The sequence below is a fragment of the Oryctolagus cuniculus genome, chromosome 15, assembly GCF_051225735.1.
Source record: "Oryctolagus cuniculus isolate XC-2025 breed Fujian yellow rabbit chromosome 15, ASM5122573v1, whole genome shotgun sequence".
NCBI lineage: Eukaryota > Metazoa > Chordata > Mammalia > Lagomorpha > Leporidae > Oryctolagus > Oryctolagus cuniculus.
The window spans coordinates 54,210,727-54,227,937 of NC_142881.1; the positions used below are offsets into that span (position 1 = coordinate 54,210,727).

Consider the following 17,211-nt stretch of genomic DNA (forward strand, 5'->3'; position numbering starts at 1 on the left):
TTAAATCAAATAGGTCCAAGCACTTCATAAAAATGTCTTTGTCAGCCTGGTTTTGCTTCCAAACCTATTCATCTCTGTCAGTTTTTAATATTAGTACCAGGCTCCTGGCCATAGTCCATTAGTACTGTACTTAATTGCTCATGTTACAGATGATTACCAATAGAAAAAGCATTAATGTTTTCCCATCGCAAGGCAGTTGCTACATGGATGTCTCAAACTCCGCAAAGCATTATGAAGTGTGTCTATTCTGGACATTATTTGCTCAAAATTTATAGATAAAATTATCGTATATTATAATGCAAAGAAAAATGCCTACATGCTCCTGGGCAGGACCCTTCTAAGTGAACCATTTTCTTTCTTTATCCAACTTTTTACTGAAGATGCCTCGAATCATTTTCTTTTATCAGTAAAGGAACAAAAGGGAAAAGGGCTACTTTTATGGAATTCTCTTAGCTTGATTTTCTGTAATAGAAATTCACTCTAAAGGCTTTGTTTTCACATGCAGATTTCTTTTCATTTTTCTGAAAAAAAATCTCTCTAAAGCACATGCAGGGGGAAAAAAATCTTTACACAAAATACCAGATTACTGGTTTTAATTTTCCTGAATAAATTACATGGTCTGTTCCTGTGGAGCACATGACGTTGTTATTAGAGATTTTAAAAGGAGCATTAAGGCAAAAGTACTTTATGATGTGCTTTTCTGAGTATTTAGGAAATCAAAATCATAAGCAAATGTGTTTGTTTGTGAGGGAAATGAGCAATTACGCTTCATCTTCTTGCATACATAATTTCCAAGTTCAGAGGCTAAACTTCTGCTCTTCCTGTAAGCATTACTTGGACAAGATTGTCCTGCTGCGTGGCTGAGGGGGGTTCCTTTGCAGCAACTTAGGGTGAGCCATCCCAAGCCAGGTGCTCTTGGGCAGAAACCGAGTGGGCATCAGCTGGAGGGACTGCCTCCTTTTTCTGAAAGTGCAGGGCAGGGGGTGGAGCCTTCGTGATTTGAATAAGATAAGTTTGTTCCTTAAAATGAGGACTAAAAATCTATCAGGTTCTAAGAAAGTCAGCTAATCATCCCTTGGAAAAAAGCCAAGAGAAGGGAAGGTGAGTTATGGTTTTGTTCATGTCCAGGACATGATTCCATGTATTCTTGCTCTTGAAGCTAATAAATATACAATTCAGAAAGTTACAAGCAGGATCTCAGCCCACTACACCCATGCTACTCAAATGAGGTTTTCTGACCTGTCCTTGAACTTCTTGCTGCTTACCTATATCGAGTTAAGCATAGGAATTGCAATAAGCGTTAGCTCACTGACATTGATGTGTGTCAGAGTAATTTTGTACATTGAATCTAATAAATAATCGGGGCTTGTATCATGGATGCCTCTTTTTAAATTTCACTTTTCTAGTAATTCAGTCTTACAGTAGCATTATCTGGCATCAGATGGGGAAATTTAGAAAACTAGTCCTTCATCCAGATCACTGGAGAAGTATTGCCCTTCTCCATGATCACAAACTCAGACGTTTGTGGGAGAAGGTGGCATAGGTGAGCAGAGAGGGTAGGTAGGAGAGTGGGAAATTGGCCAGAGATGCCCGGTGGGATAAGCTGACACTGTTGCTGCAGGTAGATGCTCTGTATGCTTCCTGACTTCTCATATTTTCAAGATAATGTTTATCTGAAATCACCTAGTTTACAAACATTTCAGAAACGTGTTTTACATAAGCATCACCAACCATGTCTATGGGCAAAATGCAGCCCGCAGGCTGCCAAGTTCCAGGAGGACTAAGTTGTGCTTGGCACTACGCTATCCAGTCTCTGCTCCAGTGCCCTGCAGTGGGAGGTTAGGGGAAACATCCTTGTGGAGGGTGTTCTTCCTCTAAACACGCCACATGCTGGGCAAAATGCTTTCCGTGGCTTCCTGTCGACCCTGCCTTGCCTCCTGGGGCCGACTCATGGTGTCGTTCGCATTTCTCTGTGATGGGCTTCGAGATGGTTGAGGAAGCTCCTCTTTCCCACCAAATCTTCCCATTCCATTCACTGAAGCCTTAGAGCACAGTGGATGGGCCTTCACATGCTTGACTTCCTCTCATGTAGATGCCTCCAATTTGTGTCACTCACAGCACCCAAAGCGACTCCCAATGTGGCAAATAATAGCTCTTGGGATGTGGGCAGTTGTCAATCTACCAACACAGCCTATAATTACACTTAAAATTAGTAAGAGGACCTCTCCTAGTGACTTATTTCTTTTTCTTGTGTGGGATAGATTCGCTGTATGATGGGCTACCTGTTTCCTTTGCTGCTGCCCTCAAAGGATATTCAGTGTTTTTTAATTTCTACCATGTGCAAAGAACTCTCTGGGGTAACAAGAGCATATGAACCAAAGCGTTTAGAACGGGGCTGGCAGGCAATGAGGAGGTGACCGGGCTACCACATTCATGGCAGAGATTGCTATGGGAACATGATGCTGCTGCTTCCGAGCCCAGGTTCAGCCTCAGAGTTCTTCTCAGTGTGGCACCAGCCACTACCACCCCATTAGACCTGGAAGGTACTATGACCTTTGTTTCTCTAACATCATCACAAGATCTGACTCCGTATACTCATGAAAGAGCGATTAACTGTTTTACAAAGCCGTGAAAATGAGCCATGCAGTAGATACAAATACATTTAACAGAGATCCATAAAAGAAGAGTGAATTTCCAACTGAATGAAACAAGTGGTCTTCCTAGGGGATCTAGAATTTAAACTGGATCTTAAAGAGGTGGGGTTAGAACTTGGGGTAGATAATCACGCGTTGACTAAAGTCATTCAGTTGTAGCACTCAACAACAGCAAAGAAACTGTTTTTGAGGGCAAGGCCCATGTGACTACTACCCTCCTTGAGACTCCCCCTGTGTGCCCAGTGTAGTGACATGAACACATTTGGGATTCAGGAAACAGGGGCTGAAGGAACTAAACTAAATCCAAATGGAAAGACCAGCTCCCTCTAGGAAATGTATAGAGATAATTATGATGTGGTAGAAGAGGCTAGCAGGAGAGTTCTCAAGCAGCATTTCCAAATTAGATATACAAAAGGCACGTGACGTGGTTTATCCTTCCAGTGTCTGGCCCTAAGGTTCAGTGGGTAGACTCTGTCCATCCTCACCCCTGGTAGGGCTAACCCATCTGTGGACATGCATCTCCTTTCCAATACTGTCCTGATAATGGGAGTCTTAGCCGCTGGCCACCCACTGTTCCTACCTCTGCAGCACTGCCACCCAGGCAATCTCACCTCTCCTTTCCCCAAATCCACAGAAGGCCTGCTGGGTCTTATCAAGAACCAGCAGCCCGCCCAGGAAATCAAACGGGACTTGCTCAGAGTCAGGCTGACTGGGTGTGTGCAGCTGCTCTCCCCCTCTATGGCTCCTTTGCTTCTCGCCCCCAAGGTCATTCTTACAACGGACTTGGATGGGTCAATGCCAGCACCCTACCCCCAGAGGAGCTTCTTTTTATCATCTATAAAATAGGTCTCCCCAAAGGACAGTCAGGTAATTTCATACACGAGAACCTCACACTTCCTATCACTCAACATGCCTCAAATGCTCTGATAACTTTCCAATGCCTGGATATTTCAAGAAACTTCTAAAAAGGAAAACAAAATCCTAGCCAGGCCCTGGAGTAGAAAAACTGGTTTCTGTTTTAAAAAAAATAAACAGCAGCCTTTGAAAAATCTCTATTTAAAAATTCTTAAATTTGCCTCTAAATGCAAGTTGTAATTAATACAAGTTGGAGTTTACACTGTTGAGTGTAAAAACACCCTCGGGCACAAACTAATCAAGTGTGTATGTCATGCTCCAAACTACAGCAAGTTCTTTGTTTGACCCAAAAAAAAAAAAAAAAAAAAAAAAAAAAAGCTTGCCAAACAGCAGTTTTTCTTTGTCAAGCTTCTTTATTGTCTCATTTTTGTTTTCACCCTACCTCTCCACCTCCTTTGAACTTAACTATAGCATTTAAGAATCTTTGCAAGTCCCATGTTTTATTGATAGTTTTCATCAAGCATGAATTTAAATTTGTGAATAGATTAAGTGTCTTAGCCCCTTTTCTTTTTGATAAATAACAAGAGGTTTCTACTTATGATTTTCTGTCCTCGGGGCTTTATCATTAAGATTAAATAACTGTACTCTCAAGCATACCACTGCACAAACATCTTTTCAATTATGTGAGTAACAGATGCCTTCACAAAGGAACTATTGAAAATTCAGAAAGCATGTTTCCAAAAAAGAAAGAGGAAAAAAAAGTATCAGATGACAGAAGAATATAATTGTTTACCATTAAAACATATCTTTAACTCATCCACTGAAAACCTCTTGGAACATTCTGTTTTTGTACAAGTTCTTACAGCGTTTGACCAAAATAATAAATGTGGTGGGGAATTGAACATATCAGAAGCTCTACAACCATTGGTATCTACCATGCAAGGGACTTACTTAAATGCAAGAGTTGTTTGCCTCTTTTTCCATATGGACACTGCCTGCTTTATTTGCAGGGTGCACATCATGTTGCAAACACTCCAGTTATGCTTGTTTATTATTCCTGAAATAATGTTCCTCTGCCCTTGAAGTGGATCCATGCAACTCGACTCTGAGTTAGTTGTCACTGTGTCATTGAGAAGACTCATTGCTGCCATCCTTGCTGGCTGGCATCCCGCAGGGCTGGGTGCTGTTTCTGGTCCATGTTCTCGGCAAGGGGCATGTACAAGTGTCTTCATCTCTGGGGCACATAAATCTGCTTCCTTAAATCCATCCCAACTTTCTTCAATGTGGTCCTTGTTTGAAAGGCATGGGAATGCCACCATCTAGACAGTCTTAGAAGTGGCAAGGAGGCATGTCAAGTCCCAGTGGAGCTCCATTGCAGAAACCAGGGGGAGCTCAGATTTGGTCATCTTAAGTCCTACCAGCCGGATTTATGGGGGAGAGGATTTTTGAGTTTCTCTTACCATCTAACATGAGGATACTTCAAGGTGTTCTTGTAAAATGGAATTTAAAGATAAATTTACTTGTGGGCAAAAGTTTTTTGAGATCCATGCATAGTTTTTTGGAATATGTACTTTCCTCAACTTTTTAAATACCTTGCATATTCTCAGATTTCAAATTTTTTCACAACAAAATAAACTTACATTTCCATTTTCCATGAATGTTTTTAAGTACACTCCTATTAAGTTGGGCCTGATCCAACAAAGGTCAGCACCTTTTAAAGAGCTGTGGAATGGTTATTGTGCATTTTATAAGAGAAGTGGTATGCCTGGAGCCATAGGACTGCTTGTGATGGAGTCAGTTGATCCTTTGTAGAGTGAACCCATTCGAGGGATCATCAAGAAGTTCATGGAGAATGTGTATTATGAAAAAACTATACATGAATATCCAAAGTTTTTTGCACCCAAATAAATTTAATCTCTCTCTCCTTTTTGTTATTGTTTTTTTTTTTTTTTTTTTTTTTTTTTTTTTGAGAGGCAGAAAGACAGAGACAGAGAGGTTCCCAAGTGCCCACAACAGACAATGGCTAGTGGGACCTGGGCTGGAACCCGAACACGGGAGCCAGGAACTCAGTACCTACCTCCCATGTGGGTAGCAGGGATGCAATTCCATGAGCCATCACTGCTACCTCCCAGTCTGCATTGGCAGGAAGCTGGAATCAGGAACTGGAGCCGGGATCAAACGCAGAAACTCCAGTGTGAAAAGCAGATGTCTTCGCCCTTAGGCTAAATGCCCACACCCTAAGCTTATCTTTTGATTCCATTTTCCACAAACTTTTTTGAAGGACCTGCATATGTATTCCGTGGATCTGTCACCTCTGACAAGAGAACACTCACCCAAATTTCTTAAGGAGTTCCCTGGGAGCTTGGGATGCACTTAACCCATAGAAGGATGGTCATTTCAGTATCTACCTCTGTTGGTACTTCTTAGGCTGTGTAGGAAGGTGACAGCCAGCTTGCTGACAAGAAGGGAGCTCAGACCAGCAGAGATGGGTGGATCCATGTTTGATCTCAAATTGTAGTATGCCACTGGCTAGTCACCAAATCCTTAGCTCTGAACCTCAGTTTCATCACTTGTTTAATGAGGGTTAAATAATATACTGTGGGATATTTCTCATTGTTGCAGTGAAGGCATGTAAAGTGCTTAGTATCAATCAGATATTAACATAGCAGAACTATTAATAACAGAATATGTAAGAACAACCCAAAGTTTCTCCACCCTTCCACTTTGCCTCTAACCCAGACCCCTGAAGTCCATGTAATTCTAATTCAGGGGACCTGACATCCTTGAGCGACCTCTGCCACACTGGCACGCCTTGCTGGGTCCAAGCACCATGCACCTTTCCTTTTCCTCTCTTAGAGTTGCAGCCACTCAGGACTGTGGAGGGAGGTGTCAGAATTACCAGCGGGCCTCATAAACCACCCTCTCACTATTTCAAGGGCAAATGGAGGATAATAATGCCTTCCATATGTTTTCTTACCAACTTCTGCTGCCCTATGAGTAGGACATGGTGCCCCTGCTGAGCAGATCATTTTTCTAGGGAAGAAAGCTTTTCTGAAGACAAGTGGCCATGATTTGTTTTTGCTAATAATATATCCCATCCCTTTTAGGTGTCTTACTATAGAATACAGATGATGCTACTTCCTTTTTAAACAGCATAGTACAGTTCACCCTTGATAGCTCTTGAATGGGAACACAGTCTTCTGCTGTGTTCCTAGCTCAGGTGGATGCTTCCATTGGGCTCACTCTTCATGGCCTACACATCAGCATGGCTCCTCACTCCATGGATTGGTGTGCAAAACTTTCAGTTCACCCTGTTGTTTTTATTTATTTTAGGGGGGGGAGGTGACACTAAAGGCCTCTTTCTCAGCTCTCCTGGTTACTGATGTTAAGCTCCGCACACTGTTTTTTCCACTCCACTGAAATTCACACCATGAAATGGAGATCTTTATCTGCGGCTCACATCCTTCTCAGATGGATTGTGGCTTTTCCAAGAGCAGAAACAAAGCAGCCACCATTGCTATTGTGCTCAAGGAGTGCTGTGCCCACTGAGGAAACATTCTCATTTCTCTGGCCCTTTGCGCAGCACAGTAATGTATTTGGCTTTCGATGTGCTTCCCTGCCACCTGACCACCCCTCTGCCATTCTCATAGTCATGGCCAGCACCTTGAGAGGGGCATCGTATGTGAGATTAGAAACTTTCGTGCTTGTTGGAAACTTAACATGTGTGTGTACTTCATCCTCAGAAAGGAAAAATATACCTCCTATTGGCTCCATATTTGGTGAAAAATTGCTTCCCACACTTCTCAGTAAAGTTATATTTTCAATTTCTGGCTGCGAAGGGAAATGTCTAGCCAAGGCTTAGAATTTATCAACCCTGGAATCAACTTGGAGGTGTAATGACTCCATTTGGGATCAGGTCAGGTTGGAAGCCCCAGTGGAACCAATATGTCATTTCCTTTCTACTGCCATGAAAAACAAACAAACAAACAAACAAACAAAAAACCTAGTAGTAAAAAAAGAGTAGTAGCATTTTAACCTCACATGGATACCAACTGTATTTCTCTCTGCCCCTAAAATATTCCACAAATATTGGATACCAGCAAGGATACCACAAGAATACCAGCAAATCTTTGGGTCTGGATTTTTTTTTTTTTCTGGTTTTATACCATGAAAGGGCCTATGAAGTAATTGGAATGAGTTTGCGATTCAAATACAACCCTAAAGATTTCCTACTTCTTTCCCTTACTCTCTGGATTGAATCAGTTCCAGACATTATTATAATATCATTTTTCAGAGCTCTATAAATAGATGGATTCTCATTTCTCCTCTTAAGTACTGTTTGCTAAATGTTTTGGCCCAAAAGTTCAGTCATTCCATGCAAGCATTAATCAATACAACAGACATTAGTGGTTACTCGTTCAGATGAGATTTGACATTATTTTTCCTCTGCTTGTGGGGAGGGGAGGAGAATGTTGCCTAATAAAGATGAAGGGTCTTTTCTTTCTTTGTATGAAATGCAAATCATGAGGACATGTGTGATATACATTTCTTTAATGTGAGGCTGCTGCCTTTTGTTGAGAAAGAGAGGCAAGGCCCTGGAGGATTTTAGACTTTGTAAATATAAAATTATCTGCCTTGGTGTTTAAAAAAATAATAAAAGGGAGAAAGAGTTGGCAGGTTGCCAGATTACTTACATTACAGTAATAGATTTGCTGACCCCTGACTTCTGCTGTAGAGAAATGTATTGAATTTTTCATAATATCGGATGAGGCAGATCTAAAAACCTGGTATAGCGAGCACCATTATTTAACTTGAGATTTAGCAAAGCTGAAATCTTTTCAAACCAGCAATTTCTTGTATGATGATAATTTACTGGCTCAGACACTAATAAATCAAGGTTATAATGCCATTGATTTGTTAATTTTAACTTGGGTTGATTTTTAAGTCGTCTTTATTTTTAAGAGAGGGGAAAAAAAAGGAGAATGAGGGGGGAAAAATCCTGCTTTTCACAGTGACTGAATTTAATAAGAATCTCCGTGATAGCAAAAGGCTCCCCTACTGTTTCTGCTTTGGGGTGGAAAATGTTATTCTTGTATTATTCCTAGGGAAAAATAAAATCTCATGCTGCTACAAATCTTATGCCTATGGAAGGATGTTATTTTTTAATACATGATGGCTTACCTATTTCTGATCCATTAATGGCATCATAAATAAGCATTTTGCTAATCTGAAATGTGAAATCTGGATAATAATAAAGACCCATTTATCTGCCCAGCTTTCAATCCCCAGACTAGATGTAGATCAGGAGGGGGAAAAAAAATCTCCCTGGAGTTTCTAATGAATACGCTGCTTCTCTTCCCCATGACTTCCACCCACCTAAAACCCAGCCTGCATCCTTAGAGTTGCAGCCCATTGAAAATATTTCTCCAGGGTAATGAATTCTTGGGGGCTGGGATACGTTTTTGCTTTTATCTGTTACAGTTTAGAAACTGATTAAATCTTTGCTGTACTACAAATATTTGAGGGATAATCATCCGCAAGACACAGGCATGTTGCATTATACAGAATTCTTTATAAAATACAAACCTACGCAGCTTCCTGCATTGGGCAATGTTGACCTTATATTGGCTAACCTGTTTTTAATGGGACCTCATGGACGCTGAATGTTTACATGTTCAGAAACCCATAATAGCTTTCGTCTTCATGTACTGTAAAAACTTCTAATAATCAAATGATAAGATCATATCCTGTGGGGTAATTGTGTTGTACCATGACAGGATAACTGAAAAAACATTCAGTGAAAATCCTACCAAACGGAAATCACTCTATGAAGCAGCGATTGTTTGTGTGCTGTACGGGGCTGGGCTTGCTCTTCAGAGCTTAGCTGGTCGTATTTCTGCTTGCTTCCTTTTAACTGCTGCCTCTCTCGTTTTATTTTAGGAGTCTTTTTTCCCTGAGCCACTATAATTATCTTTCAGTGATTTAGAAGGAAAAAAAAAAAAAAACACGAATTGACCTTATACACACACACACACACACACACACACTCACACCCATGCTCCCTCTGGAAGCCTTGAACAAGCAGTGCTTGTGTTTGGATTCAGTTTTACCTTAGTCATGCCTCTTTCCAGATACAAGAAACATTTAATTCCAGATTTCCTGCTTCTGGCTTTAGGCCTTTGACTAGCAAAGTGAAATGTATTTTTTACTGTTGTCGGCCAGCCAGCTGCTGAGTTGAGTGAAGGGGAGGGAGAAAAAAAATGAAAGAAAAAAAAGAACTGAAACGAAAATGTTGGCCTGTGTTGTGAACTTGCAAAATTGTAAAAGGAAATTAAAGTCTCCTTAGCACCTAACTAGAGAGTTGGGTTAGCCTTCGACTATCAGAACCTAGGCAGGGCAAGGTTCTCTTAAGCTCACTGGGGCTCTCTGCAATTCTCTGCTTTCCTTCCTGCCCTTCCCCACAGTCCAAGAGAATGCTGTCATTCTTGCCAGGAAAGAAGGTCCTTAATGGTGTCACCATCTCAGTCAGAGAACTGAGTCGGGGGAAGGGTGGCATCAAGCAACCATAACCATTGGAATATTATACCCAGACTTCAATGCTCTTTGGGTTCCCATGGCAACAAAACAAAAGTAAAACAAATCTATCTGTCCCAACAATAAAATATGTTTTCATTAAAGCCAATATAAAACATTTTTCCAGTTTAAAATAGTCAATGCATTTTGCTCCCAGACAAAATTCCCCAACCTACTGATATAGAAGGGGGATCAAGTCCCTGGCCATACCACACAGATGAAAGGAACTTGGGGGACTGTTGGGGACTTTACAGATGAGACAGAATAAATTCAAGTACGAACAAGATTGCTTTTTTCTCTCCTTCTGCTTAGTTATGCTTTTTATTATATAAACATTAACTGTAATATTACAGTGGGAAACAGGTATTTGGCAGCTGTATATTATTTTAGTAAGTCTACATAGAGAGAGCAGTTTCCAGTTTTAGCAGCTGTAACATGTTTAAACTCAGTTTGTAATGGGATCTGAAGATAACTATTCCCCATGGGCTGTGTTGATCTTCGTGGCTGGCTCACTGCCAGATGTAGGGCTCAAAAATATTATTCACGCCTCCTTGCACATACCTTGTCCGAGCATGCTCAGTAAATAAATTTTGTCTAATATGCTGTAAGTTCGGATTTGATTTTCCCATAATTTACTTGGTATTTTATTAAAGAATGAAATATTACAATCACAAATGTCCCCCCACGTCCATACTCCGAAATCTGAACAATTATGTGTGTCTTAGTAGTTGAGGTACAAATTGCATAGTTAGAAACCAATTTTAGAATAACTAACAAATATCTGAACCAGAGAAATTTTTGCCTGGGAGTCTTCATTTAAAAATAATTAGGATTCTCAATATTTGAACAGATTTTTGTTGTGTATAAGCCAAGTACATTTTCTTCATTGAGTCAACTTGTCTTATTTAAAACAAATTATGTTTGCTGTATTAAAGTTCATATTTTTAAGGCTGAGTCTTGTATTAATCCCACAGTGAGTCATTAATCATACCAAATGCATTATAAAAACTTTAATCACTGAAGTTGAAACTGAGATTGTAATGCAATCCATGCCTTTTAATTACATCAGCTATTTTTCCCTTTTAGATCAGGAGCTACATCGCAAAGGGAAAACAGATTAAAACTAGAGCTGTTTGATGTTTCTCTTTTTAGAGCAATTTTATGTACTTTGTTGGGGGAAAAAAGTTATATAATTAAAATTTGCTTGAATTTTTCAGTCCTGTGATTTTTGTGGTTTGAGTGGTCTGTCTGCCTCTTCTTGTCGGACCCTCCTTTCCTTGGCTCCCCAGAGCTGACTTCCTCCAACTGAAGTCCCCCCTAGAGCTGCAGGACAGGGCAGCCAGCCATCTCTCAGCCAAGCTGTGCTTGCCTTCCACTGACTTTTTCACACTGAGTGCCTGGTCTATGTTTTGTCTATGTTGTGTCTATGTTTTGACATGCATACAAATAAAGACTTTGGAGATGAGCAGAACTAGGTTCAAATTCTATCTCTCATGAGTGGTGTAACTCTCAGTTGCTTCATCTATATAAAGGGGATAATAATAGTAATAATCTGTAGAAAGGGAATAATAATAATAATAGAGATGCTGTGGAGATTATATGAAATGACCTAAGTAATATATACCTTGTGTGTTCTAATACCAACTAGAGTATAAGCATCATGAGATCAGCAGCTTTGAATGTTTTGTTCACTGCTGTATCTCAGGGCCCAGAACACTGGCTGGCCCATAATAGATGCTGAGTCAATAGCTGCTGATGGAATGGGGAATGCACGGCAGCTGTGGCTGTTGTGATATCACTGACAATTAGCCAAGTGTGTGGGCATAATGATGTCATCAACTTTGGCCATTTCCATTGATATCCATGGTATAGAGAACCACCAAACCAAAGAGACGAATATCTTGCAGAAAAGTATTTATGCTACCTAAATATTTAGGCTACCAGGTACTGAGTTTGGCCAAGGATGTAGATCACTAAACTGTGGAGTAAGTGTCTAGAAATACATTGGAGTCACTGGAAATGAAGCCATTCAATAGTTGCTCTTGTAATAGTCCCCACTTATCCATAGTTTCTCTTTCTGTGGTTTCAGTTACCTGTGGTCAACTGCAGTCCAAAAATATTAATATTTGCTAATTCTTTCAAGAGAGACAGACCACAGTCACATAATTTGTATTGCAGAAAATTGCTATATTATCCTATTTTATTATTGTTGTTTTTCTCTTACTGTGCCTAATTTATAAGTTAAACTTTAGCATTTGAATATATATATATATATATATATATATGCAGCTCACTGCACAAAAGCTAAGACATGGAAATCAACCTAAATGCCAGTCAACTGAAGACTGGATTAACAAATCATGGATATGTACTCTACTGAATACTACACAGCAATAAAAAAAAAAAAGAAATTTTGTCATTTGCAACAAAATGGATAAATCTGGAAAACATCATACTTAGTGAAATAAGCCAGTCCCAAAGGAACAAACACCATATGTTTTCCATGATCTGTGATAACTAATAGAGTACCTAAAAGGAAATCATAGAAGTGAAATTGACACTTTGAGAAGCAATGACTTGAACAGCCCTTGTCTTGACTGTCAAGGAACAGTTTTTTTTTTCCTCTTCTTCTTACTATTTGTTGAACTCTTTACTTAACATAGAGTTAAGTATGTGTATAAAGTCAATTAAAAATAGATCTCAGTAAAAATAAGAGTGGGAATAAGAGATGGAAGAGGAAATTTGTAACTGTAAAGCTGTATAGTTCTGCATGCATTTCTACAGACTTACTTCTTAGGGTACAATTTAAAAGTTTGCTGAGGGACCCAAAATCCTAATAAGCTGGGTGGTAAAAATGCCATCTTAGGTGTTAAAGTGACCATATTAAGTGTTAAAGTTATCATATAGATCGGATTAAGTGTCAAAAGGATCATAGAAATAAGATCAAATGCCTGGTAATAATGATAGATAGAATTAAAAAAGAGAGCCGGCACCGCAGCTCAATAGGCTAATCCTCTGCCTTGCGGTGCCAGCACACCGGGTTCTAGTCCTGGTCCGGGCGCCGGATTCTGTCCCGGTTGCCCCTCTTCCAGGCCAGCTCTCTGCTGTGGCCCAGGAGTGCAGTGGAGGATGGCCCAAGTGCTTGGGCCCTGCACCCACATGGGAGACCAGGAGAAGCACCTGGCTCCTGGCTTTGGATCAGCGTGGTGCAGCGGCTGCAGCATGCCGGCTGCGGCGGCCATTAGAGAGTGAACCAACGGTAAAGGAAGACCTTTCTCTCTGTCTCTCTCTCTCTCACTATCCACTCTGCTTGTCAAAAATAAAAAAAAAAAATTAAAAAAGAGAGAATATGGAAGCAGTCCACACAGTAGACTCACAGAACAACAATCTCTTTAAATAGCACTCTGATCTCAGAACCAGCCCTTAAGGCATTCTGGTTTGGCTGAAAAGCCCATGAGAGCATTTCAGGCATGGAAAGCCAAGCCATTGTGGCAAAAAATATCCTATATGAAGGATCTCTGTGAGAAAGACTCCAGTGGAAATAAGTGGCCATCAAAGAAGGATGTACTTTTCTCTTAAGTGAAGAGAGAACTTCCACTTTGCTCACTGCCTTGTCTAAATACTGACAGAGATTGTAGATTCAAAAGGCTTCCATAGCCTTGGCAGCTCATGCTAAGAGCCTCGGGTGATCACTGATGTCATACATAAGAGTGTTAATTGTTAAATTAACAACAGGAGTCACTGTGCACGTACTTCCTATGCAGGACTTCTGTCCTCAATGTGTTCTACTATGAGAATTAACTGTAAAATTTGTTCTTAAACAGTTTTGTGTGTATGTATGTAGTGCAAATTGTTGGAATCTTTACTTAGTATAGAGTTTGTCTCCTGTGTACAAAGTTATTTGAAAATGAATCTTAATGGAGAATGAGACTGAGAATGGGAGAGGGAGACAGAGGTGGAGTAGGAATGGGAGTGGGAGGGTGGGTATGGTGGGAAGAATCACTATATTCCTAAACTTATACTTATGAAATTTATACTCATAAATGAAAGGTCTCTTTGGGAAAAACAAAAACAGAATATATATGTATTATATATAGTGTATGTGTGTGTGTTCCTATATATATAGGAATATATATATATATATATAAACACACACACACAGGAATACATACATATACACACTATATAAAGGCACACTACATACAGGGTTTGTTGGAAGATATCCCCCTCAGGTAAGAGGGCACTATATATTGGGCATAGTAAACCTCTGTAGCATGATGCTGCTGGAATTACTCAATTGATTGATCATCTTTTCTTCTATCTTTTTAGATTAATCCTACCATATGAAAGGTTTATTAAGGGAGAGGAAGATAAACCCCTGCCTCCAATTAAACCTCGGAAACAGGAGAACAGTTCGCAGGAAAATGACAATAAGACAAAGGTGTCAGGAACCAAACGCATCAAACATGAAATGCCTAAGAGCAAGAAAGAGAAAGAGAATGCCCCGAAGCCCCAGGATGCATCAGAGGTGAGTTGCTGCCCTTTGCAGAAATGTCCCCGTGAGGCACGTGCCGCCTCGAGGTCTTCTGCGAGCTGAAGTCACAGTTATGTCCCTGCCCGATTCTTCCCTGGACCAAGACAGTCAAAAAATCTCAGCTTCACAATCCCCCAGCTCCCAAAAACCTTTGCATTTGCTCTGGAGCTAACTGCAATACTGGCATAGAATGGGATGGGCCAAGAAGACACTCTAGGAAGACTTGCGCATCCTGTAGAAAACTCACAGCAAATGCTCAAACTTGGAGATGGAGCTCAAGGCCTTCCAGAAGGAGGCTTCTGGCCATTTCCCAGCCAGTCTATCTGAGGGGTGGTTCTGACTTTAAAACACGCCTGGGGCAGGGTCAAGGGATTGGGGAGGGCTGTTGAAATCCACGATGTGTCTTTGCAGGACTCTCCCAAAAACTTGAGAGAAGTGTTTCCCTCCCATAATTGACCTCTGTGCAAAAGCCTTGGGTTGAGACCAATTTAGAAATATCTAAGTACATATTCTTTATAGGGGAATTTGGAAATGGTTCCTCTGAAACCATTATTATCTCTCATATTAACAGGTAGTTTCTGAACCTTTTAAAACAAGCTCAAGCTACCCACAGCCCCCAGCAGCTCTTTGCTAGAGACCATTCCCGTCTGTGCATGGCCAGTCATGGCGGCTGATCTGGGCTCTGTTTCAACATGAATCATAAAAAATACCCTGCTGCCCATAAAAAATCTTAGCAGCCACATTTGGAGACAGTGTGTTCTAGGATTCAACCCCAGAGGGAATTTTGGTGCTGATATTAAACACCCTCTAAAAATCAGGTTTATAATGAACACATAAGAGACTCCGTAATTAAACACTGACTTAAAACACACACACACACACACACACACACACACACATATACACATCTCCTAACTAGTCATTAACTTGCCCAACTGACTCTATAGAAGAAATTAATATGCTTAGAGGAGGAATTTGTTTTTTATTTTTATTTTTAAGTTTTATAATTATTTTAAGCTCTAGTAATTAAAGTGGAGGGGGGAGAAGATGACACAGATTTCTAAACATCTGCAAGCTTGCAACATAAATGGCCAAAAGCAAGGAAATTCCAAGTTAAGGCTCACATTCCATTCGTCCTTTAGTCCTTTATCCTGTTGGCCTGGTGATTTATTATCGGGTTTCGGATCAGGGAGTTCTATGAGATACCATATGGACAGCATTGCCCAAGCACCAGGGGACAAGCTGCGGACCAAGGGGCCAACTGACCTCTGAATTGCTCCACTTTAGAGATGAAGTTTGAAACCACTGGTTTGCGAGTTGGAGGAGGAATCATCAGCCTGTGTACTGAGATCGTTAGCTTGGAATATGACCATTCCCAAGAGTAAGCCCCAGGGAAGCTGTTAGACCCCAACTGCATCCTTCCGAGAGCTGTGTCTTAGGTTGCAAAGACTATAGTGGTCAGTTTCTCTAAACTGTATGGGATCTCTCATACTCCCAAGGTTGAACTTACAATCATAGTCACTTCCCATTCTCCATGTAGACCATCCATGTTATAGACCAGGTATATTTCTTCCCATTGACTGTATTTGGAGTTTATTGTTGTCATCGTTATTTTCATTGTTTTTAATTTTTTCATGTTTTCAATATGAAGCAAAGAACTTAGGGATAAGAGGGGTGGTAAATTCCTTATGGTCAAATTCACTATCTGCAGGTAATTGGATTACAAACTGCATGGTAGGAAGGTACCATTGAACATCCTAAAGCGGGCCATAAAATGTATCTTTGAAAAAGCACCACTAACCGTTTTCTGCCTAGCACTCAAAAGTCCCCTAAACTTATTCTGTGACCAGAAGCATATGAGTCTGATATAACCAGAATACTGGGTATGCAAGCTTCAGTGATTCTTATTCCCCATACCCTGACTTCAAACTACGGCCCCATCCAAAGTGAACGATTAAATGCAATTTGCCCTTTTCCCTTGTCAACTAATTTTTCTGTTTTTATGTAATGTATAAGCTCAAGAGACCAATGATGATTACTAATGTAGAACAAGTAATGACATTTGTACTGGAAAAGGTAGCTATTAGTATTTTTTTAAAGAAATAAAAATGATAAGCAAAGGCTCTTAGATACAGCATATCCCTGAAAGGCAGGAATAGCTTTAAGTGGATTTAAGGAGAAATGTTTATGAAATGGGTGTGATTCCTTAACATTTTTGTTTCATGTATCACTCAACCAGTATTCTCAGTCTTGCCCAAAGATACTGTTGTGGTTGATATTTCTTTTCTTAGCAGAGAAGAGCAAAGTTTAAGCGATGAGTTTTGAAGGCAGGGGGCAGGGAACCAGTTCAGTACAAGTGTTTGTTACTGTCCTCCTACAACATGTCAGGACAGAATGACAGCAATTTTGAAAGGGCTTCTCAGCCAGCTGGGTCGCAGGTGGAAAGTTAAAGTGACCTGTTAAGGTCAGAGTTTACATGACTTCATAATGCAATAAATGGGTTGAATTGTGCCCCAAATTCTGCCAACAGGGACACAAAGGGTGTCCATCTCATTGACCATCATTTACTTCGATGAACAGAAATGTTCTATTATG

General features: G+C 40.4%; 1 protein-coding gene across 3 annotated transcripts in view; it reads left to right on the plus strand.

Annotated features, from left to right (window-relative positions):
* ARID5B (AT-rich interaction domain 5B) overlaps positions 1–17,211 on the plus strand; it is a 182,231-nt gene that overhangs the window by 158,198 nt on the left and 6,822 nt on the right. For all 3 annotated transcript variants that reach the window (XM_002718470.6, XM_070057697.2, XM_008270095.5), the window contains one exon: positions 14,412–14,610. In XM_002718470.6, the coding sequence (XP_002718516.2) occupies positions 14,412–14,610 (199 nt within the window). The remainder of the gene's footprint in view (positions 1–14,411; positions 14,611–17,211) is intronic.